The 24,999-nt window shown below is 38.1% G+C and overlaps 4 protein-coding genes across 8 annotated transcripts; 3 read left to right on the plus strand and 1 right to left on the minus strand.

The window, feature by feature from the left end:
• The first annotated feature begins 6 nt into the window (after positions 1-6).
• LOC139823462 (ubiquitin carboxyl-terminal hydrolase 7-like) lies at positions 7-7,558 on the plus strand. 2 transcript variants are annotated; one of them, XM_071796027.1, is made up of 7 exons: positions 7-2,067; positions 2,478-2,772; positions 2,915-3,134; positions 3,258-3,425; positions 3,527-4,103; positions 4,165-4,267; positions 4,425-7,558. In XM_071796027.1, exons 1-7 carry the CDS (start codon positions 1,921-1,923, stop codon positions 4,526-4,528), a joined length of 1,614 nt encoding a protein of 537 aa, XP_071652128.1. In that variant the 5' UTR covers positions 7-1,920; the 3' UTR covers positions 4,529-7,558. The 2 variants fall into 2 exon arrangements, with proteins under 2 accessions (XP_071652128.1, XP_071652129.1); XM_071796028.1 differs by having other exon boundaries at positions 4,171-4,267.
• A 3,346-nt stretch (positions 7,559-10,904) lies between these two features.
• Shmt (serine hydroxymethyl transferase) lies at positions 10,905-16,724 on the plus strand. Of its 4 annotated transcripts, XM_071796023.1 has the most exons (7): positions 12,117-12,942; positions 13,026-13,502; positions 14,404-14,597; positions 14,703-14,914; positions 14,990-15,314; positions 15,409-15,908; positions 16,125-16,724. In XM_071796023.1, exons 1-7 carry the CDS (start codon positions 12,487-12,489, stop codon positions 16,289-16,291), a joined length of 2,331 nt encoding a protein of 776 aa, XP_071652124.1. In that variant the 5' UTR covers positions 12,117-12,486; the 3' UTR covers positions 16,292-16,724. The 4 variants fall into 4 exon arrangements, with proteins under 4 accessions (XP_071652125.1, XP_071652124.1, XP_071652127.1 ...); XM_071796024.1 differs by lacking the exons at positions 12,117-12,942; positions 13,026-13,502 and adding an exon at positions 10,905-11,404; XM_071796026.1 differs by lacking the exons at positions 12,117-12,942; positions 13,026-13,502 and adding an exon at positions 13,540-14,311.
• A 1,004-nt stretch (positions 16,725-17,728) lies between these two features.
• On the minus strand, positions 17,729-21,334 carry LOC139823463 (Golgi to ER traffic protein 4 homolog). The gene is made up of 6 exons (XM_071796029.1): positions 21,174-21,334; positions 21,001-21,079; positions 20,520-20,754; positions 20,308-20,446; positions 19,998-20,138; positions 17,729-19,921 (listed from the first exon to the last, which is right to left on the minus strand). Exons 1-6 carry the CDS (start codon positions 21,284-21,286, stop codon positions 19,672-19,674), a joined length of 957 nt encoding a protein of 318 aa, XP_071652130.1. The 5' UTR covers positions 21,287-21,334; the 3' UTR covers positions 17,729-19,671.
• Positions 21,335-23,103: 1,769 nt separating this feature from the next.
• LOC139823465 (uncharacterized) lies at positions 23,104-24,996 on the plus strand (the record flags this gene model as incomplete). Its single annotated transcript, XM_071796030.1, has 4 exons — positions 23,104-23,315; positions 24,001-24,243; positions 24,325-24,709; positions 24,808-24,996. Coding segments are annotated over exons 2-4 (816 nt in total), but the record flags the coding sequence as incomplete, so codon positions are not given.
• Between the last annotated feature and the right edge of the window lie 3 nt (positions 24,997-24,999).

Consider the following 24,999-nt stretch of genomic DNA (forward strand, 5'->3'; position numbering starts at 1 on the left):
GTGAATCGCTTAACATCGGGAAAGATACAAAAGATGATACATCTGATCACATGTATATTTGTATGTACATGGATGGAACTATATAATCATGTTATATAGAGATTTGTTTTATATATTGACAAGGACATTTTTTTGACAGAGGATTTTTTCGGTACGGGCGCGCGAGGCATATATGAGAATCATGTGATTTTTTTTATTTATTGTCTTATTCATAATTTTATATCAATAACGCAAGGAATTAAAGAGAAAGATCCATGATTAATGTGCGTGTTGCATTTTTGTCACTTTTATCGGAAATATTTTATCCAGGATTGGATAAACTTTAAGTCTGATCGTCAGACTAATATCGTGATGAGCCTTAGGATTATTTTGGGAATGTTTATTGTAACAAACATTGTATAATACTATATAACAAATTTAATCATTGTATTGTAGTATATCGAAATCATGAATGAAAAATGAACAAACATATCTCAAGAAAAGATTGGATATGTGTGAATAATTGTGTAAGAGAATTAGGGAAAAACAACAGTTATTAGTGAGAATATACTAAGTATCGATTCGAGCTAATAAGGTTCTGTTAGCTCTTGCAATACATACGAGAAAGAGAAGAGATAATCGATAAGTAGTACTTGTGTCAGAAACATCAGCTTCCTTGAAATGTCTTCTTTAGCGTGTTTGCTATTTAACTGGATTGTTTAGTGAGTGAGACATAATGTGATTTATATTACTCACCCTCGCAGTTTTCATCAACTAATATTTAAAGTCGATACAATAATGAGTAAAGTAAGAACTTCGTGTTTCAACAGAGAATGCAATCACTTAAGCAAGTCGTTGATTCATAAAATTCTCTCCATGTTAATAGTAATTATGATCATTGACAGATACTATCTATTTATTTGTTGTTACATATAAATAATTAGGGAGAGAGAGAGAGAGAGAGAGAGAAAAAGAGATGAAAGAACGCTAAAATATCATCGATAGAGTAAATACTTTATAATAGCTTTAATCGTGAGAAATACCTTTAAATGCTATATCACTATTTTATATATAAAAATAAAGAAAAAAAGGATAACGAATAAATTGTTGAATACTAGAAAATTTCACAGGCGGAAATCGCGTTAATTTTATTTATTTTTACCGCTATTCTTATCTATCTTATACGATTCAAGTAATAGACATAAATCCAAGTTACAAAGCATCTCCACACTACTATAGTTACACATTACATTGTTATAATTATTTGGCATGGGTGGTGGTTACATAGGATTTTAATAGATGTATATTTTATATATGCATGTACACAATGGTTAAGGTACTTTGTTGTTTCGCCAAGATTTATTGATTATTTCTGTACTCGGACGATTACCTTTTTGGGTATTCTTGAAATGGCAACACACATTATATAATTAAAGTAAGATTATTATAGAATTTACATATCGTCGTATTTGTACACTATACATATTTGTGTTATCAAGTTATTACCTTTAATTACTAATACTTATATATTTACTGTGTGCTTGTATTTATTAGCCAGGAAGAGATAACTGGGAACCATCACTCACCGCCAAATAATTTTCATTGTGTAATTGTTTGACTTGGTAGTCGATATAGCGGCAGATGAACAAAATTAAAATTACAAAAATGGAAAATGTACCGTCATTCTTTTGATGTTTCGAATACGATCTGTTCTCGAATCTCAAAAGCATGATAATGAGAGAAATGATCTTTTTCTAAAAGGAAAAAGAGAGTTCAAAATCACATAAATTGAAAAGAGTCGAGGAAAAATGATTAATGAGAACGAAATGAGTACACACGTGGATAATTTTAATTTTGTTGGTCTAGCTGGTGGAGAGGCTGCAAGAGGAGAAGAGGCTGGAACAAATAAGAAGAAAGGAGAGAACGGAAGCATACTTGTACATGACCGTCAATGTCCTTCTCGAGGATAGCTTTGACGGTCACCAAGGAAATGATCTCTACGATCCAGAGCACGCTTTATATCGTGTATTTCGCGTACGTAAGCAGGCCACTGTGCACGAGTTTCTCGAGCTGCTGAGTGATAGTCTGGTAAGTGAGTTTGACAAATTGCGCGTTCGGTATTTCTTCCGAAACGTCGTTATATTACTTAAATTATGATTTTCTGCTTATACATGTACATCAGAATTTATTTACAAAGTAAATCGATACTGATGTAATATCTAATACCATTATATCGTTTTTTGTGCTATTATGGGCTATATTATTAGACTATATTTCTATCACGGTAGGTAATAAAACTTGAAAAGATTACGACGTTAGTATTTCCTGTTTGATGTGTAAAAACGGGAAATAATAGAGAAAACGTTTTATTTCTTTGCGAAATAATATGGCAAATGATATTGAAAAATTAATTTTGAAAACAGCTCTTATTTCCAATGTTTTAGAAAAATGGTACGGAGATAATTAAAGTGTTTAATATTATCAAATTTATTCTACAGAAATATCCTATAGAACAGATTCGCATTTGGCCCTTCAGTACACGTTCAAATCAAACCTGTAGACCTACGTTAATCGAGCCGGATGCTGATCTTCAAAAGCCCATCATCGACTGCGCGGAAAATCACAATCCGTGGAACGTATTTGTTGAACTTGTACCTCCAGACTCTGACATGACAGCGTTACCGCCTTTCGACAAGGACACTGATGTTTTACTCTTTTTTAAACTCTACGATCCCAAAAATAAGAAGATTCATTACTGCGGTCATCACTATATGCCTGTTGTAGCTAAAGTCCGTAAGTTGAAATTTTAATATATATATATATATATATATATATATGTATGTATTTAAATATTGATATACTAGAGAGAATATATTATTATATTTTGAGTGTAATTTAAAAAATCTAATACATATAAATATAATGAATTTTACAGAGGAGCTTATACCAATTTTAAATGAACGTGCCGGATTTCCACCAGACACAGAACTCGCTTTATATGAGGAAATTAAACCAAATTTAGTCGAGAAAATAGACAACCTATCGGAGCCTTTGGAAAAAGTTCTGGAGGAATTAATGGACGGTGACATCATCGTATTTCAAAAGGAAGGAGACAATGAAATGTACGAACTTCCAACGTGTCGAGAATATTTTAAGTAAGTAACAAGTAAACGCTCTAACACTTTCATCTCTTTTTGCTAATGTATCTTGAGAATCCTATCTTTGAATATCTATAATATTGCAATACGCTTGCTAATTTAACGCGATTTGCATTTCAGAGATCTATTCTATAGGGTAGAAGTAACGTTTTGTGATAAACTGATTCCGAACGACCCAGGTTTTACAATGGAACTTTCGTTAAGAATGACATATGATCAAATGGCAAAGGCTGTAGCGCAACGAGTCGGCACAGATCCGTATCTTTTACAATTCTTTAAGTGTCAAAAGTAAGAATTGATTCCTGCTTCTTTGTACTAATAATGTTACATTAAAAGTTATTTTAAAGTGCTTTGAGAGAAAGGGTTATATTCCGAGATTCTGTTTGCAGTTACAAAGATTCTCCCGGCCATCCTTTAAAGTGTACATTTGACGGCACGCTCAAAGAATTGGTTGCGTACTGCAAAACGAAAGTAAAGAAATTATTTTATCAGCAGCTCAGTATTAGGGTGAACGAGCTAGAAAACAAGAAACAGTTCAAGTGCATATGGGTAGGGCCGTCGCTTAAGGAGGAGAAGGAGATGATTCTTTACCCAAATAAAAACGGCACTGTTGCTAATTTACTCGAGGAGGCTAAGAAGCAGGTAGAATTATCGGAAAACGGATCGGGGAAACTGAGGATATTAGAAATGACTTGCAACAAGCTGTCACCCGGCCCCGTGGACGATACACCATTAGATCACTTAAACACATCAGGCACCAAGTTGTATAGGATAGAAGAAATACCGGTTGACGAAGTGAATCTAGCAGAGGGCGAAATGCTAGTTCCTGTTGCGCATTTTCACAAAGAGGTTTTCTCAACGTTCGGTATACCCTTCTTCTTCAAGATCAAGCACGGCGAACCTTTTCCCAAAATGAAGGACAGGTTGTTAAAGAAATTAGGGGTCCAGGAGAAAGAATTTGAAAAGGTAGGCATCCTTAGTTAATCTTTTTTGATCTTTTATGAGAATTCATAAAAAAACTTTGAAGTTTAAGTTTGCGGTGGTGACAATGGGGAAGCCACAGTTCATCATCGACTCGCCGGAATCTTGTATCAAAATTGAGGATTTCCTTCCCAGATATACCAGTCAGAGTAAGTAAAAAAAAAAAACACCATTTATCTGTCCTTTTCGAATGTATAACGTAAAGCGAGCGTAAAATCGCATGACTACTATATTCGATATATAGAGTACTACCGACCCAATGCTAGTGAAGAATAAATTTTCTAGTTTATCCACTTTTAAACGCAGGCACATCACCACACAGGCCTTGGCTTGGCCTGGAACACGTCAACAAAGCGCCAAAGCGCTCTCGTATCAACTACCTCGAAAAGGCCATTAAGATTTACAATTAAATTTCCACCACACGAAGAAAGAAATTAAATTAGGCAGCCACTCATAATAATTTATACGATTCTGTATAGTAAGAGAGCGTCGTCTAACATATTGAAGGTTGGAAAAATGCGTTCAATGTATTCGTTTCTTCAGCCAGATTACGTACGCGATTTTAATACTGCAAGAGCGACATTGGAAGGTAAATCAATGCTTGGTATACGATGGAGTAAAAAAACTATCGTGAAATGTGCAGTGCTATTTTATGCATCATGAAGAGCGATGATATAGTTCCTCAATTCGAATTTGTAAAGATTTTACGTAATGGCTCGATAGCTTATTTTGGCGTCACTCAGTATGGATTTTCGCCTAGACTTCGAAAACGATTTGATTACGAAATGCACGTATATTGTATCTAATATTATTGTCTGATAATTACCTCTAATAAACTATTTCTTTCTTTTTTTTAATTTTATTAGGAAACTGAGACTTAAAAAATTCCGGTTCTCTTACCCTATCATATAGAAGTTGTATGTAATCGTTATGTCCTAAGAGGTGCCGTATTATATTCTACATGATGTTATATTTAACGCTCATCGGCATCGAGAAAGAAATCGTTCGTCTTATGCCGTATCTGCAAGATGTTTGAAATGTAGATTTTTGCCATTAAAAACAGGAACAGTGCAGAATTTTTAATTTGCATTAAAGATTTTAAAGGTTTCATTCAAATTTTAATATTTAACGAGTTTATTTAATTGAATTTGAAATGCACATCAAGGTTCTTTCAAATTTTTTTGTGTTTATAAACAAAGCATATAGAATTATGCTGCTCTTTTATTTTACGTCACGTCATAAAAAAAATAGAGAAGAAAGTGCATAAATACAATTTCTCTAAATTGCCTTTCAAACATCCTGGAATAATTTTCTTTGCGTTTGAGTGTAATTTTTGTGTTATTTTCTATTATATGTTTTATGTTGAAACTGTGAAATTTTACAAGTATAAAAATATAAAATAAGAGATCGGCGAAACGAGTGACTTAAATTAGACGAAAAAAAATTCTCGACGAGATGCAAACACTTGTAATAAGATATTCGCGGTTTTTTCCCCCTTTTTTTAAATTTTAGAGTAGAATGAGCAAAACTGTCGGCCCACTTTTAAGGAATGATGTAGGAGTAACGATTCAATTAAGAAATTATAGCATTCTATTTGATCATAAATTAACGATTTATTTCTCTATTTTATATTTCTAATTTGTAACACGGCAAAAGTAGATGAGTCACTCTCAGCAAGGTAACCTGCGTCTTGTGCAAGATCTGTCGTTTGCGGATCCTTATTTATCGTTTTCCACACTTTACTGTGATCAACTCAACTTAGGCAACAGCATGTATTTAAACACCACGCCGGCTCTCGAACATTTGAAATAGCATAATTGTAAATGTCAAGGAGGATGCTGAGCTTTCTACGTGGATTATTTAATAAATTTCTTTTTAAGTTGAGGAACTGTTTACTGTGGTCGTCTTAAGGTTTTAATGAGATCCGTCAAGTTCGTAAGCTTAGACGTTAATTGAACTATTTTGAATATTTAAAATTATCGAATTACAGACTACAAGAGAATCGTTTCGAGGGCATACGAGAGCAAAGTTTGCAGTACGGTAGTATACCGAATAGTATACCGATACATATATATAAACGTGAATTATATGCTAAGGTTTCGACGGATTTGCGCGGCAATTCGTCGAAAGCGATGACGAAAGCTTTGCGCTATCTGATTGATTAATAATTCAACCGAGAGAAACCTACACAATACGTAATGGTTCTTGAAGAAGACTGGGTGCATAAGTTAAGCGAGAGCGTGGCACACGCGCAAAGTATTTTGTAAAAACAAAACTAAATGTGGCTGTACAGGCTGTTCGATCGTTCGGTGGCGTATAATCGTAATCTCAATATCGTATATCTAAAGCCAATTCCAAATTACGTACCTATATTTACGTTTATTATTTACTGCAATCTATTCGGAATAATTTATTGGCATGCTTGTTAAATGAGTTATCAAGGTAAATGCGAGAGAGGGAGAGAGAGAGAGAGAGAAAGAGTGAAAGTGTGTGCGTGCGTATCATAATGCGTGTTTGTCATAATAAATTTCAAATCGAGCTATAAAGAGCATCATCGAAGATCTAATCACAGAAGAGATATCTCCCACGAACACAGCTGAAATAGTATCTTTGTATGCCTAAAAGTTGGTGTTCGCAGTATCGTTACATTATAACCGCGTATGTTCCTGACTGCATTTTTTTTCTTTAGCGCTATCCTTTTTAGGTGAACAAGGGGAAAAGGGATTGATCACTTTACAAAAGGTCTGTGCCGAATAACAAGTGGAAAATATGCTAACGATAGATCTCTTGTGGTAGAAGCGGCGGTAATGATGTTTTATTCGCAAGAGAAAGAGCGGGAGAAAAGAAAGCGAGACAGAATTGCAAGCATTAACGTAGCGGACGATCACGATAGATATCAATATGAGAATCACATTTTATTATTTATATTACTTATATGTATATTATATAATAGAATTATATAATATATGTATATTATATATAAATATATATATATACATATATATGTATATTTCGTTGTTAGGTTCCTTGGGGATTATTGCTAACAGCAATCCTGAAGTCGAAGCTGACACACAAAACGACAAAAAAGTATACCTTTTTTGCAAGGGAAACCAAGAGAAAAGAAATCGTGTTAGATCTGAAATAAAAAGCCGCATTTAAGTTAATTAATTGTACTGTCCACGGTATCGGCGACGCGCGATTGTAACGAGCGGCACGCGAGGGAGAGAACAAGCCGGGACAATCCGGCGTACGACCGCTATATAATAATAGGTTGTACACCAAATATCTTTTGCGTTTTTGTAGAGCTGATCTTATAAAGCAAACTGCTCAACACTGCGATTGTAAATCTGAATATTTGATAGTTCATTTCTAGGGAGGCGAAACAATTAAGTGCGATGCAGGTATGCGTAAGGAATAATAATAAAAGCAATACAACTGCAGGCGTCGTTATTTTTCAACATCACGTCGTTGTTTCTCAGCGAGAAGAGATGCCTTTTAAAACTTCTTTTGTATCATTATCTATTAGGTGTCGACGGTACGCTCAACGAAAACAGGAGGTAATATAGTTCAAACGCGGTCATGTGGCGATAAGAAGAGGCATCTCACAGCATCAGCGGATTAAGAAGAGAGATAGTACGATTAAAAAGCTTCGACTGCATTCTTGTAATCTCGTGCTTTGCGGGCGTAGGCTAAACACGTTTGAGTAGATCTCATTTTTACATTGAGTCAACAGAAATTTATATTTGCTTCGAAAAAGCACAGTGTATGCAAGCGTAGTTAATTGACTTTCTCCAACGTTACATTGGAATTTTCTTACGGTCGATCAACTTCCTTTCGCCTAAGTATCACGTTGCCACTGGATATCATTCATGATATCATGATACAAATAACAGATTAAGAAACTGTCAAACTGAACACTAAAATTAATTGCGCGACAACGCGTGGGTCAGTGATAAGAGAAGTCGATGTTACATACTCGCCTGCTTTTTTGAAGATTCTTTGTGGCTTTTTTCTTTTAAATCATACACCTGATATGTGATACATCATCTTCGATATTTAAATGTAATACGAAGTGCGCCTTTTTCAGATATAGGCTACCTATATAGAAAAACGTATTAAGTTATAACTATTATAATATTGAACGCCAGAGAAAGTCACAAAAAAAGAAACGTAAAAATTGACATCAAATTCTTTATATATTCATTTAGGACTCTGTGAACAATTAACAATAACCACAAGTAAATTTTATAGACAATGACTGTTATAAAAAAAGTAATTCTAACAAACTCAAAATCAACCTAAGTGATCTTTATATATTGATTCATGTTGAGCATAAGATTGAATATATAGAAATGAGGAATTTGTTTAATCCTAATTGACTACGTTTATGAAAGTTCTCGCATGAAGAATTTGCGAAACTTTCCTGCATTAGAGAGTCATCATCGCCGAAAGCGATCTGGACTAAAAAGTATTACTAGTAAGAAGGTACTTTCACCTCGGCGGAGAGCATAATTTTGCTACATCGTATTACTCCGTTGTCAGTCTTTCTCGGCTATGCATCAAGTGCCGCAGTTCGTACACACCGTAGATCCACATGTTATAGTGTTATACTGAACCGCGTCGGCGACTATTCCGAACTCCGAGAGAATAGTAGCTCGTTCTATTGTGTGTCCTGGTCGCCCTCGTGCCCGTCGTATCGCCTTATCAGAACGTCGCGTTATCAGAACGATGTAATTTTCAACTCTCTCCGTTCACGAGTTTTGGACTTGGACGAAGCTATCGTCAGACACAATAATTGTGTATTTCATATCTTTCGTTATATCCTGTTTTTTATTTAATTTCAAAATCCATTCTTTTTCTCTTTCTGCCTCCTTCTCTCTTTATATAGACATGTTTCGTTATTGTCTCTATTCTTCTTTCTTTATTTTAATCTGTCCATTCTTTTTTCTTTCTTTCTACCTCTTTCCGTCTTTAGTTAGATGTATTCTGTTATTGTTTCTATTATCTATTTTTTATTTTCGCCTCTTTCTTTCCTCGGATAGAGACTTCTATAGTCATGGTTCCTGTTCTCCTTTTTTAATTTTAATTTGTGCGTTTTTCTTTTCTTTCTGCTTCTATCCCTCTTTAGATAGCTATGTTTCGTTATTGTTTCTGTTCTCTTTTTCTTATTTCTGCCTCTTTCTTTCCTCAGATAAAGATTTTTATCGTCATGTCGTTTCTGTTCTCTTTTTTTTTATTTCAATCCGTGCATTCTTTTTTCTTCTTGCCTTTTTTCCTCTTTAGATAGATACTTTCGTCATGTATACTCACTATATAAAAGAGCTATATACATTTTTGTTGCAATGAAAAGATTCTTTTGTTATGACGGCGTTCGTTCGTACAATTATTTACTATAGTAATCGACTATAATCGACATTAATATCCACAAGATGCCATGTTTCACGACCCAAGTAGCAAAGATGACGTCCACGCCATTTGACGTCATTTCGCTACTTGGGGAATGACAACTATAGTCTGCATTAATAAAGAATTAATTGCTCGTACACTTCTGCGAGACATATTTTTCTATTCGATCGATCCGTTGCGATTACTGTCATACATTCGTTACGCAATTTGCAAATTCGCAAACAAGCTATTCTCGGATATCGGGAATAGCGTGATAAAATATATCAGAAAAGAAAAACATAACGAAAGAAGGAGGGACTTGATCGCATCTCTTTTCGGAATTTAGTTGGATCGAGGAGAAAGAAAACGAGAAAATCTTTAAAAAAGCGTGTGTCTTATCTAGATCATAAAGTATCTCTGATAGGTAAAACATTAGTTTATAAAGCTGAACCGAGAGATCTCCAAATCGACGCGCTCCGTCATCGCTAAAGGCAAATATAAGATCTCGGTAAGTAACAAGACGAGATTAGGAGAGGCAGGCGCGCGTGATAGGGGAAGGCATCCGGAAGTTTAATTAGAGAAAAAAAAACAACGCTGACCGGACTGGCCGGTTTAGACGCTGCGGAGAAAAAGTCGTCGATCATGCGCTCGCTTTCGAATCACGCGATTTGCCTTCACGAGACCACAGTATATACTGTGACGGGATCTACACAGCTGTCTGCTGTCCGTCGAAGCGATTTGCTTTGCGTATTGTGCATTGTGCATCGTGTCGCGCGCGTTACACGGTCCTTCTCTTTTTCTTTTGTTTCGCAATGCTACCGATGGAGCATTTTTCCTGAAGAACCGAAGATGCTTCGACGGAAATTCCGTCGCTGCCATCCGCGAATTTGAAAAAATAAAATAAAAATTGGAAATCTACATAAAATCGGTGTTTTATCAAGATATCGTAAACGTATAATGATAACAATAACGGTTTGAAACATATTTATCATGCGCGGAAAAATTCATATTACGTGAGAGTGAAAACGTAAAACAATAAAATCAAACTTCGAAATAAGTATAAAGGTAATATAAGTGAGAAAATATCTTCCGTGAAAAGACATTTCTATCAAGCTTAATTCTTATAATTTTTAAGTGCGCATCTTTGCATGTCCTGTATCTTTGCCTTCTCTGGTCCTTCTTTAATTCTTTCTGGATGGTTATTTTGAAAAATACTCAGAACGCTACGAAAAATTGCGCGTTTAAGGGTGAAAAAGCATCGTAAGAAGCATCTGAATATCAGTTCAAGGGATCCTGGAAAATATCTGAAAAGTGCGGAAACCATAATCGGCGCGCACGCGACGTCGTCGTCGCGAGACACGTGGGCAGTGTGGGCACGAGTCGCGGACGCCTCGCGTCTGCGCCTTTATATCGGCGTCCACGAGACGCGACGTGTTTCGTCGCGCGATATTTCGCGGCTGTCGTGTCGATAAACGACCCGGGCGTTCGTGCCTCGATTCTGCGAGCAGAAATTGAGGAATTGCAAATATTGCAATTGGGTCCAGCCAGCCAGCCTCGCACGAAGTAGACGTCTACAGGGACGTGCCGACGTGCGAGACACGTGCACAAACACCATCAATCGACCAGCCGCGATCGCTGCCGGCTGACTGCGTAGTGCGTAGTGCCGTGCCGAGTGCGTGTCGCGCACGCACACAATACACATACGCCACGTGCGCGCGACAAAGATGGCTGGGAATTGGTCGAGTTTGAATCGGCGCGGTTTTCAATTGGTCGAGAACCTGCTGCGCGCCCGCGGCCGACATATAAAGGACTTTGCCGATCAAGGACGCCTCGCAGACGCGTACGGCCCTCCGCGTAGCCGAGGTTATCATCTCTCGACCACGTGTTGCACACCGGAACTAGTGAGTATATTTTTCGAGTAATCATTTATCAGTAATTATTGTTGATATAGTTTTGTTCGCGATCGCGCCGCGCGCCGTAATGATTTATGTGCGATAATAACCCGCAATTGGCGTGTATTTGCGCTATTTTTCGAATTTACGAAAGTGAAAAGTCCTCTTTCATGGACAACCGGTAGCTTAACAGCCGAAGATGATCCTCGAGATCATTTTCGGATATTCATGTAAAATCAACGCAAAAGTCGAAACGATTTAAAGCTCTTTGTTTGCAGTCATGGCTTCCGATAGCCCGAGAACGAGCGTTAGAATGCGTTCTAGCTTCTTTGATTGTACTTGATTAGCATTTTGCCAGGGCCGTAGCTGAGCCGAAGCGAAATGGGAGGGTCCCTGCCGACCGTGAGAAAGAGCGGCAATTTTTATATTAATTATTAAATAAAATAGAATTTTCAGAGATCAGTCTGAGAAATTTATTTAAATTCTTTCTTTAAATTTATAAGTTTAATAGTTATAAGTTTTACGATCATTCTAAATTTAAAAGAATAATGCAGGTTTACCTGCATATTATACTTTACTTTCTTATATATTCGCGGCTTTGAACAGTTTTTATATAACACGTGCGTGGAAAGTGGCCCATTACGCGCGTGTTTTTTGTGCGACAAATAGCCACGTCCACACACGAAAAATTTTCTACTCGAAACAGTGCGGTAATATCTCATTCCTTATTCAATCATTGGGCGCGTTCAGCAGACCAAGCCGCTAAGTAGCAGTCAAACGTGCGTGGCTCTTACTTTTAGAACCAACCAATCAACGCAGAGCGTTGATAAGACGAACTCAACAGTTGTGTCTGCTGAACGCGGCCATTCTGTATGTCTTTTCCACTAGTGACTAGAGTCCTTTTATTTCTCACATCTTCCGACATTTCGCGGCGCGCGGAAATACTCCATGAATTACCACAGCGATACTCAGACATAACCTTCCCCAATAACTGTACATAGTAAAGTCATTTGTGAACATACACAGTAAAGTAAAAAAAAAAAAATAAAAAAAAATTCGCAACAAATTACTAAAAAAAAAAAAAAAAAAAAATGAGTGACAAAAACATCATCATACCAGACATCTTACCAGAAACGGCAGAAACCGATAGCGACGACCAACTAACACCTCCAGAGATAGCACAAATTGCAAAAAACACGATAGAAGATCTACCTTCAAAATCCAAAGAAAAATATACAAATACATATAACAAGTTTATACAGTGGACAATTGATAAAAAAACGTTCATCTCGGAAAGCACAATATTAACATATCTCACAGAATTATCAAAAATACATAAGCCATCCACCTTATGGTCAACTTACTCAACGCTCAAAACGACTCTAAATATTAACAACAATATTAATATTAACAAATATGATAGACTCATTCCATTCCTGAAGAGACAGTCACAAGGATATACACCAAAAAAATCAAAAGTATTAACATCAGAACAAATTCAAAAATTTCTCAACGAAGCTGATGACCAAAAATATTTACTTATAAAGGTAATGTATCAAATACAAACATAAACTTTTACGTTAATAAAAAATTTTATACAATGTGTAGATATATACTAAATTATTTACAGGTAGCTATGATATTTGGAATTTGTGGTGCATCCAGAAGAGAGGATCTCATCAAAATAAAAGTTAATGACATCGAAGACAAAGAAACTATCTTGCTCGTTAAAATTCCAACTACAAAACCTTACAAACCAAGATCTTTCATAATCACCGATGAATTCTACACTATATCTAAAAAATATATAAATTTGAGACCAAAAAACGTCCAAACCTCAAGATTTTTTCTAAATTATCAAAATGGAAAGTGCATCAAAAAACCAGTTGGAATCAACAAATTCGGAAAGATTCCAACAATTATCGCATCATATCTACAATTAGCAAATCCTCATTCTTATACTGGCACCTTTCGTCGCACTTCTGCCACGCTGCTAGGAGACTCTGGAGCGGACATAACAACATTAAAACGACGCTGGAAATCCAATACAGTTGCTGAAGGATACATTGAGGACTCCATCTCCATCAATGACAAAAATAACTATTTCGTAATTGAACTTTTAAGGCTGAACTTTCGCACATTTCCATTTGAGATATAATTTTAGCCTTTGACAATGATATTACGCGAATGCACTTGAATCGGAATAGATTTTCTCTTCGTCCATGTAACATCGTAATCGATTAATTGTGTCTTTTTTTTTCATTATTAAGATAACAGTAATCTCTTCTTACAAATGAAGAATTTTTCCTGTATCTTTGTTAGTTTATACATTTTATATTTATCTTATCTCTCTATTATTTCATGCGTTATATAAGATTTGTATAAACATTAATTATCCCTTTATTATAACAATCACGAAGTTGTTTGACGATATTTTTTCCTTAATAGCCTTAATTGATCATTTTTCCGGAACGTAATTTTAATTTACCGCGAATTATTTTATTATAGTTTTTACGTCATGTTGATACGTACATATTACATTTATCACGCAGAGAGATTGTTTATCCATTATTTGCAACGTCAAACGAATCATCGTAACGTTTTACGCTATTATACATCAATGTTTGTCAATGTAATTGCACCACGCAAGGGGTTATCGTTGGAAGTATGAACTTTAGTCACTTTAGTGTGGTATGAGCTAACAATTCACACGATATTATATATCTACTTAGCGCATTGCACGTCGGATCGCAGTCGAAGCAACACGCTACAAATTTTCTACTTTATCGAAACTCTTGTACAATTTAATTGATTTCTGTAAATTTATCACATTAAGGTATTGTCGGATCGAGAAAAAAATATATATTTTGCAAACGCAAGAAGTTTAATAGCCAATTATTACCTAACTGTTCACATGTATGATAATATTAGTAGATATAAATAAATGTATAAATGATTAAAATTGATTACAGAGGATATAAAGTAAAAATTGTTATGACTGTCGACAGGGCATGGCTGCGATACTTCGTAAGAATATTTGGGAGAGCGATCCCGAGCTCTTCGAGCTGATGAAGAAGGAGAAGAAACGGCAGGAATCCGGGCTGGAGCTGATCGCGAGTGAAAACTTCACGTCTCTCAGCGTACTTCAGTGCCTGAGTTCGTGTTTGCACAACAAGTACAGCGAAGGATTGCCTGGTCAAAGGTGAGATTACGTATCACGTACGATTACTTTTTCATACCGCGTTCCTCTTACGAGCATATCCCTCGTTCAAGACTGACTATTTTGTTGTTGTTATTGCACTCGTAGGTACTACGGTGGAAACGAATTTATCGATGAAATTGAATTGCTGGCGCAGAAACGCGCCTTGGAAGCCTTCAATCTGGATCCTGAGCTATGGGGCTGCAACGTGCAACCCTATTCGGGAAGTCCGGCGAATTTCGCGGTCTACACGGGCCTGTTGGAGCCTCACGGACGTATAATGGGTTTGGATCTACCCGATGGTGGTCATCTCACTCATGGTAAACGCGAATAAATCGAAGAAACTGCACGTGCATGTTGGGCACTGTTTCGTTTAAACTGTGTTTGTGCGCTAGGTTTCTTCACGGCGACCAAGAAGATCTCTGCTACATCCATCTTCTTCGAATCGATGCCGTACAAGGTTGATCCTACGACCGGCTTGATCGACTACGATGGACTCGCGAAGCAGGCGAGATTGTTCAAGCCGAAAGTCATCATCGCTGGAGTCTCATGCTATAGCAGGTGCCTGGACTACAAACGTTTTCGCGAAATTGCCGACGAGAACAACGCCTACCTCTTCAGCGACATGGCTCACGTGTCCGGACTGGTCGCCGCCGGATTAATACCCAGTCCTTTCGAATTTAGTGACGTTGTCTCGACAACTACACATAAAACTTTACGGTATGGAGCCATTTCCTAATGATTGCGAGCATATTTTTTATCGTAGTGATTAAAATAATAGAGCGAGATGTTTTCTTTGTCCAATTCCTCACAGAGGCCCGCGCGCTGGCGTTATTTTCTTCCGGAAAGGCGTCCGAAGCGTCACGAAGGATGGCAAGAATATTATGTACGACATAGAGAGTAGAATAAATCAAGCGGTCTTCCCGGGTCTTCAAGGTGGGCCTCATAATCACGCTATCGCCGCTATAGCTACCACTATGAAACAGGTGAAGACACCGGAATTCCTCGAGTATCAGAAGCAAGTGGTGCTTAACGCGAAGAGATTGTGCGCCGGTTTGCAAGAGCGCGGTTATAACATCAGCTCCAACGGCACGGACGTCCATATGCTGTTGGTGGATCTACGATCTGCGGGCGTAACCGGCTCAAAGGCTGAGAAGATCTTGGAAGACATTTCTGTCGCCTGTAATAAGAACACTGTTCCCGGTGACAAAAGTGCGTTGAATCCTAGTGGTATCCGTTTAGGAACGCCCGCGCTCACTACTCGTGGCTTAGTCGAGAAAGATATGGATAAAGTTGTGGACTTTATAGACAGAGGTATTACAAATATTTCAGTCTCACAAGAACTCGTTAGTGTTCAGTGACTTCGATTGCAGAATTACGAAAGAATACTATGGCGATTTATATTTGTTATTTGTGACATTTTTATGTAACGAGGAACAGTTTCTGAGCACTAACGAATCAAACATTGTAACTTAAATACGTATAGCATATAATGAGATTAATAATAAATTCAATATTATTTCTGTATAGGATTGCAACTTTCGAAGGAAGTGAGTGCTATTTCCGGCCCAAAGCTGGTTGACTACAAGAGAGTATTAAATACCGATGAGAATATTAAAGCAAAGGTTGCGGCTCTGAGGGAGGAAGTGGAAACTTTCTCGAGGCAATTTTCGATTCCTGGTCACGAAACATATTAACCACGAAACATACTTCGCTTAATGCTCCAATTTAAATTTTCATTGTGCCATTAATTATAGGTTTAAATTATTGTTGTATTTTTCTACAAAGAGATCTGTTTCGTGACAAAGAAAGATATTATACGTGTATCTAAAATTGTGAAATTCAACGCGGCTCATTCAGAATCTATTCTAATAAATAGATCCTTTATCTAAGCAGGCACAAAATAAAAGTATCGTAAAATTCCTCCCAAAATAGTATCTGAAACACTCGAGCTTTCTTTTGGTACAAATCTACCAGTTTTATAATTTTACAGTGTTCTTACGCTCTACTTATAATTTGTAAAAAAATTTCACGTTAAACGAAAATGTAATTATACAAAAAGAAAATTTATATGATTTAAGTAAGACGATTATAATAATCAGACGTGTTTTCTGATTTGCTATCTACAAATTGTTATTTATTTGATGACGAAAAGTTCGTTATTATTTTCAACATTATTTATGTCTCTCTTCAATATTATTTATGTGACGCGTGGCTCTGTGAGCACGTGGACCCCAGTTGGCAGATGTCAAGTTCGATCCCATATATGCCTTATTTTTATTAGGTTTATTGAAAAACTAATGGCTGCAAGTGAAGGAGGCGAAAATGATAATCCATTTTGGGACCATATGTCAAAAAGATGGAGTGGCCTGACGATACTTTTAAACGTAATAATACATGACTAAGGCTGCACGGTAATACTCACCGCCAGTGAGTAAACTAAAAATCTACAGTTTACGTAAAGTTATGTAAAATGTGGATTTAAAGTACCGGCGGTGAATGTTGAGTCTAAGAACTAGCGTTTGCTAGTGTGCAATTTTCTTGTTATCTGAAATACAAGTTTGATACATCTGGGTTTCATAATAACCCTCCGACTTTGTCGGAGCCTTTTTGATTTCTCAAACGCGCGGAGACTGTCACGAGGCCATGTTTACATTGATTAAAAATTGCTCACACATTAGCATCAATGGCGTCAGTGCGTGTATCCGCGATATTCGCGCAAATTCAAATTCCAGCCGAAAGTCATGCGTTATTATCATCGTCGCCGTGATTGATGACGTTGGACCGTGATTGCGAGATATTGATAAGAGAATGTCTGTCCGGTCTCTTTCCTCCTCCCTAAATTGACGAAACCGCAAGTTGCAACGTTCGTCACACTAAAAATGGACAATCATCGTGTGGTAGTAATGTCGCAGGTCAACCATTTCAACACACTTTCGGTGTTTTATCAATTGGGTTCATATTACGTAGCCTTCGTTCTGCGTTATTAAATTGCTCTCGAGTTCACAAAATAATGCTCTAAGTACATTTCATACTGCGGTAATTAAAGTTAATTAACATAATCTAGCTACAAATATTTGATTTGTACGTAACAACAAGGGTGATTTTGACCAAATTCTGATTAATTTAATTGATTAGCGTAGTCAATCAAACACTATTTTGCTTATTTAAATACAATACACACACATACATATATACACACGCATACATCGCATGTATCATATCTTATATATCCCGTCTTCTTAGGTTTAGCATTGTTTTTTATTTGTACAACATAATATTAAACATAAATTTTATATTCTAATTTGTTTTAATATTTTTGACTTTGTTAATATATCACTCTTTTAATTACTTATAATCACTGATTTTGTCATTTCTCTATAACATATATCATCTTCATATTGATCATGTTCGCGAAAATTTTAACGTATTTATCATTTTTGCTTGACGTTTCCAACATAAAATGGCATAGATATTAACGAGATAAAAAAATATTTTGTAAAAAATATTACGTCATATGATTTAGAAATAAGTGTTGCGAGTATCGATAAATCCGTTATATTGTGAGATAGTATTTTAATTAGGAACATGATGACAGAGGCATATTTGCACGTTTCACTCAATTCACATACAGCTATTAAATTAAGTATTTCTATCGAATACACGGAGGAGGAGCTGCTATTAGAATAATATATCGGGTAACCATTATTTGTTATTATTATTTTTCAAGTATATAATTTATACAAATATAATACCTAAGTTAAATCTTCAAAAGACTAATCCCACACATACACATTCCAAAGTATTATCAAACGGACAATTAATATTACATCATTTTCATCAAATTAATATACATTGCTTAAATTTTTTTTACAAAAGAACAATAAAAAATGTAGAATTTTTCGATTATTCTATAATGCAAGTAACAATTATGAATATTATGATTTATCCTATGATGCAAGTATCAATTATAATTTATCATTATCATATTATTATAACAATTTTGGTTTAAATAATTCTGATAACGTAATAGACAATGAAATATATAATAAAGGATACTCAGTACATATACATGTGTTTCTAGAGAGATATATTTATTACAAAGCTAAATTTATTAGTCAAATGTTGTCTATGGTTCCGTTTTCGTTTACACAGCAATATTATATTACTTTTATTAGTTAATGCTGTGAAGATTTTTATTACACAGTGCGATGGTCATTTTATTTCCTTAGTTAAATATATGAATTTTATTTCTCTATTGTTTTAAATGATTACCCATATCAATATAGAATCCAATAAATAAATATATCGCTCGTTGCTCCAAGTATAACTCTCTTTCTCGATGTCCTAGCAACAAGCAGTCTCGGTAAGCATTCTTTTTTTTTTTCGGAAGCTACAATTATGTCACATTTATTTGTCCACACGCATTTTAGTTTATATAAAATAAATTTTCGATCCAGCAGTTACACGCAGGTATATATTCATGTGGTTATATGCACGGTATACAGGTTGTAGCTAATGGCAAGGATTTTATTCAAAGTCCAAGTATAATTGCTGAATTCATAACAGTATGTACGGAATGAAAATATTGACTTTTATCACAAGAGTCAACTCATACTCTTTCAAATTTTTACACGCAAATTGATCATTATTACACATTTCAAATATTATTCAATCAAGGTTTTTTATTCAAAAGCATGCGTCTCATTATTGCACATGTACAAATCTTACTTGACTAAAAGTAGTATAGAAAATATTAGATATGTATAAAATAATAAAGATGCCTATCTGAATTCTACTATTGTGAATTCAGTGTAAATAACTTACAACTTTGATAAATTCCCGTAAGAAGTCGTCCCATGTACTCTCAGGGTTCTACATAGTTCCGAATTACCATTTCTTCAAACAACAGTAATTCTTTTAGCTTTTTTCTTTTGTCGTAAACGATAACGTCCGCAATTTGAAATTTCATTGTCGGTTAACACAGGTGCAGTTAGTGAAAGTATTTGGGTCGATGAATAATATATAAAAAGTTCGATTTTCAGCATCACACTGCACAGTGTTGCCTCACCTTTAATCAATCAAGTTCTTGCGCGGCGTGCGACGTTGAGGCTGTATTTCGTTGCTCGTCGTCCGAATCGTCGTCCTCCAGGCCGTTGAAGAAGGATTGCAATAACGAGCCGAATAATCCCTGATTGCGCGGGCGCGGAGGTGGAATATTGAAAAAAAGTTGGCCTATTTTATCTAAGTACTGTCGATAACACGGATCTCTGTTTAAAGATATCTGGTACTGTTCACAAAGTACTGTGAACACCGCTAGTTTACCACTGCAAAATATCACATCGGAGGAGAATAGAGGAAGTGCTTATATAATGAAAAATGTATATCGAGTATATGACGTACCTGTCAATGGTTTTGAGTAGAAAAAACAAGAAGTTTAATAAAGGAAGAAGATATGGCGGGCCGCTATTTATTTTTGGATGCCTCGAAGTGTAAGAATTGAAGGCCTCTTGCGCCGTTGCTTTGTTTTGTAAACAAAGATACCTGAAAGGTTGATGATTATATGTATGAAACTTGTATAATAATCTTAAATAATTCCAATATTGCTAGTTCCCTAAATCTGCCATATATTGTTATATCTATTTATTCTTACTACGATACATTTTTAATAAGACTTCCAATATTAAGATTGACATAAAGTCGATCAACTTACTGTAAGACTGCTTGAGCTATAAAAAGATCTATTTCGTTCATGTATCCACGCTGCTCGTGAAGTTCGACCAGCATCGCGGCACATCCGGAACCATCTCTACTATGTATAAAGTGTTGCCTCGCCATTATGTAATTCTTTTCTGATCGAGAAATAGATCCATTATGTATAGCGCGTCCAAAACAAGTGTGCGGTAAAAATCTTTAGAAAATTACCTCTCCAAAAGACCTGAGCTATCTTCTGGTGTAAATCTGGATGACCAGTTTTGTAATCCGTACCCTTTACGCTCCATTTAAGCGCAGACTGCACAAACACCTCCCTTTCCGGAGACGTAGGGCTCATTAAACTGAACAGGCTCGTGATCTTTTCGAAGAAGCCTTGCACAGGTACCGTTCCAGATTGCATTAAAACGTTGACAAATAAAATTCCTAAGTCGGCTCCACTTGCGTGCTGCAAGAAACGCACAGGTTGTAAACGTGGCGTAAAATATCATCGAAATTGCTCCTCACTTCCCTCGCGACCGATCATATCCGCGACAGCGGCGCATCTCTCGGTTATTAATTACGATTTACTTGGAGACACACGGGCCCTACGGGCGTTCGGTCTCGCTGACAAAAATTGCAGAAATCGTTTTACGGGAAACACGTAAAAAAAAATCCCTCGACACTCACGACGCGCGCGAACAATTACGCGTACCTGTTCGTGCTGTAACAGAAGCATCGAGCCGTTGTAGAGCAATTCCAGGAGCTCCGAGTATTTTCTCTGACCGAGGTATCTGCAAGCGGAGGGAGGTTAGAAACGAGCAGGGGTTTTGAAGGCGCGGAGGCGCGCTTCGACCGCGCGGGGCGGCCGGGCCCGTCGAATCTCACCTGAAATATAAAGTTCGATACATCTGATGGGCCTCATAATAGTTTTCGGAATTTATCGAGGCCTCCAATTTCGCTAGAACTCGCTGGACACCGTGACTGTACCGCGAGGCCATGTTTACACTATTTGGGAATCTCCGCCGCGGCCTGCGCGCGCGCGGTTGGCACCAGTGTGCGCGTTTTCCCCCCGTGCCCCCGTGACCGCCGTTCCACGCGCGTGCGATTTAAATTTCGAAAACGCCACGCGTCGCTGGAATGAATTGTTACGTATGCGCGCGTACGTACGTGGGCGTGCGGCTTGGATTGATCGGGATATAATTCTGCCCACTGGCTCGACGAGACGCGCGAGCGGCGCTAAAAATGGACAATCATCGCTTCCCGTCGCGTTTTAATTTCATGCGCGCTGGCCGCGTCACGCGCACGAGACGGCCAACTATTTCAGTACTTTCGGTCTTTTATCGATTGACTCCGTATCACGTACTTAGCTTCACTACAATGTAGCTACTCTCAAGTTCGCAATGATGCGCTAACAAGTATATTTCATATCGACGTTAATTAAGCTAATTATCACGAGCTATGTGACAACGCAGCGACAATAAGCGTTAAAATAAAAAGTTAAAATGAAAAGTTGAAATTCTTATAAGACGATTATAGATTGTTTTATGTATATACGAGACAGAGTATATAAGATTTGATATTTCTTTTTTTTCTGTGTAATTTTGATTGAATGATTCTGACTAATTTAATCGATGATTATAATTATCAAGTAATACTTGTGTTATCTCGCTAATACAGATAGAAGTAGTAATTGTTTAATGAGAGAGAAAATTTTAAGTAATTATATATAATTATATAGAATTAGTGTTAGAGTTAGAGTTAGAATTAGAATTATTCGAATTATATAGAATTAGAATTATATATAGAATTTTTGCTTCAAGCGATTCTGCTAATTGAATCAATTGCTGATTAAGTTAATAAGTGGTTAATGTCTATTTTGTTAACATGGGTAAAATTATTAATTTTTGTTGCTTACGTATAGAAAAAAAGATCACATTAAAAAAAAAACGAATTATATTTTAAAATTTTGCTGCAAACAATTCCATTGAGTTAATTGTCGAGATTAAGTTAATCGTAGTTTAATCAAAGTCGCCCTAATGTTCATTTCTGTCAATGCAAATAGCTCTAAGAATTAGGAAAAGATAAAAAGTAAGTTAAAATGAGATTAAAGTTAATCTACATTGATAGAGAAATGGACATTGAACATAAAAAAATATAAATTCTGCGCGACTAATATAAATCAACAATCCACCGTGAGAATAATTGCGCTTCTAAAAAAAACTACCATACAATATAAATAAAAAAACACCTATATGCGCGTGCGCGCATGATTAACGTTAGTCATCATTAGATTATAAAGTTGCGATATACTGCGTCGTTTCGCGTCAAATCGGAGCCGATACTTCGTAGGAAAATCGGGGTACGTTGGAAGGGCAGTTTTTTGGATGATAAGGATCTCTTTTCAATAAGAATAGTGGAAGGAAGAGCGGATGCTTATTCCTAAAAGGGTTAACGCACGATAATGTTATCTCGGCCTTGCCCCTCGCGGGGACGTTTACTCGCCCGGCGGTTCAACGATCGCGCGCGAGTATTCGGCGCCGCGCCGCGACGTGACGCGACGCGTCGCGACGCGCGCCGCGGCGTGCCGCGAGTCGGCGTAATATATCAATTGTAAAAAGTAATATTGATAAATGCGCAAAGTGGCGTCGCGTAAGCGCAGCCGGGCCGCCCGTGTGTACACACACGTCCGCGCGCTCGCGCGCGCACGTATGCACGTATATACACGTGGGCGCCCCCTCCCCCCGCCATCCCGCGTGCTACGCGTGTACACGTGCACACCCACGCGTACGCACACATGTATACGCGCGGCCGAAAAGCGCGTAGAGCGCGGTGCGCCCCTGGCGGCGGACCGTGCAAGTGAGCCCTCGCGGAAATAATTATCGCGATTTATGTTATTTGCAAATGTGATCCGGGGGTTTAATTAATTAGGCGATGCCGAGGAGCGGCGACTGACGGCGACGGACGGGCTCCTGGGGCTACCCGGCTACGCCGCGAGTGGAGGTGGTGCAGCGACGGCCGCGGCACGGGGTGAGTGCACGTACCGGAGACTCCGGAGAGTAATGTACGTTCCGCGTTGTACGGCGGCACGTCCCCCCTGCGCGTGACGGAAAGGGGGGCGGTGGCTCGCCCGCTCCGCTCGCTCGCTCGCTCGATCGCGCGCGGCGGCGGCGTCGGCCGGGGCACTTTTTTTATCGGTTCTCTCGCCGGCCCGCTCGGCGATAACAATGGCCGAGCGCGCTCGGCGTCGCTCGGGGACGGGTGGTCCGACGACGAGCGATCCGCCGTCGGCCGACGGACGCGGTTCGCCCGAGCGGCCCGAGCCGCCCGAGCAGGCTTCGGTGTCCGGTGATCACCGTGCGATGAGGCGTGCTCGGCGCGCGGCGGAAGTCCGCGCGCTCTCGATCACGCTCGCCGACGTTCTCGACCGACCGGAGTTCGACGGCGACTCTTCCCGGAGCTGCGGGGTCGCGCGCGATAATGGATGAACGAAATTGTCGCGACGCGTATCGATCGCTGGCACTATCGGCGTCTATTTGTGCGTTTTTTTCCTTCTCCGTGTATATGTTGTATAAATAATTGACGATTAATCCTTTTGCACCTGATGCATCTGATAAAGATTGTGTATCGAATAGATCTTTATGTGTAAAGAGATTTTACTCGCAATTTCATTGTGTTGAAAGATTCATTCATGTGTCCGATTGTATGTATGCAGAATGGACCTGGCGGAAACTATGAAGAACATTGTTGCCAAAGGTATGCAAACTGAAATGGGTCCGCCGGGTGGAGGATCGGGTTATTCCGCGACACCGAGCAACGCCGGATACGTCACGGAGAAGATGTACATGTTGTTACAAGCGTATCTGCAAAATAAAGGATGGAATCCGAGTATCGAGCTCCTGCAGTGCTTTTCGGAATTCAAGGATGCCTCCATGATGCCGAGCGCCGCTTATTTACAGTGAGGATAAACGTTTTTGCAGTTAAACACAGCTTCTTTGCGTTTGTTGCAAAATATTCACTGCGTTTGATATGTTCACAGGATGATGGCATCTCGAGTCGCACTGGATTCGCAGGGAAGATTAGTCCTTAGAGAGAACGGCAAGATAATACTACCCTACGAACACTTCGCCAACGCCGTAATGTTGAAACACATGAATGGGCCGCACGGCTTACATCTTGGCTTGGAGGGTACGGTCAGAGCAGTCATGGAATCTTACACCATTGGGAGAGAGTGCTTCGGGATGGAGAAGGAATTTATTATAGAAGTCGTGCAAAACTGTCCGAATCCAGCTTGTCGCTATTACAAAAATCAGCTGGAGCTCACTCAGAAGATGGGCCACATGGCACCGACTTACATCCAGGATAACGAAGCGACCGCGTCCCTTCTGCGTAGCGGTTTTCCACATAGTACAGATTTCCAGGCAGTGAGCAAACTTTTTATACGATATCTCCTACTTGTCGCTTGCTATTACTTAAGTTGAGTTTCGTAACATTTTGTTATGTCTGACGTTTATCTCTGTAGAGCCTAAGCAGCGCTAATCCGAATACACACATGGGAGGATCCGCGGCGGATTTATCGGAGATGAGGGGTGCTGGTAACCAAATGAATCTTCAACGTCCTCCAAGCCGTCCGTCATTAAATATTCCGCATCGGCCTGTATCGCAAGAGAAGAAAGTGCCATCCGGCAAGCAGCATTACGAATCTCTAATACCT

Source organism: Temnothorax longispinosus, unplaced genomic scaffold, assembly GCF_030848805.1.
Source record: "Temnothorax longispinosus isolate EJ_2023e unplaced genomic scaffold, Tlon_JGU_v1 HiC_scaffold_104, whole genome shotgun sequence".
Lineage (NCBI taxonomy): Eukaryota > Metazoa > Arthropoda > Insecta > Hymenoptera > Formicidae > Temnothorax > Temnothorax longispinosus.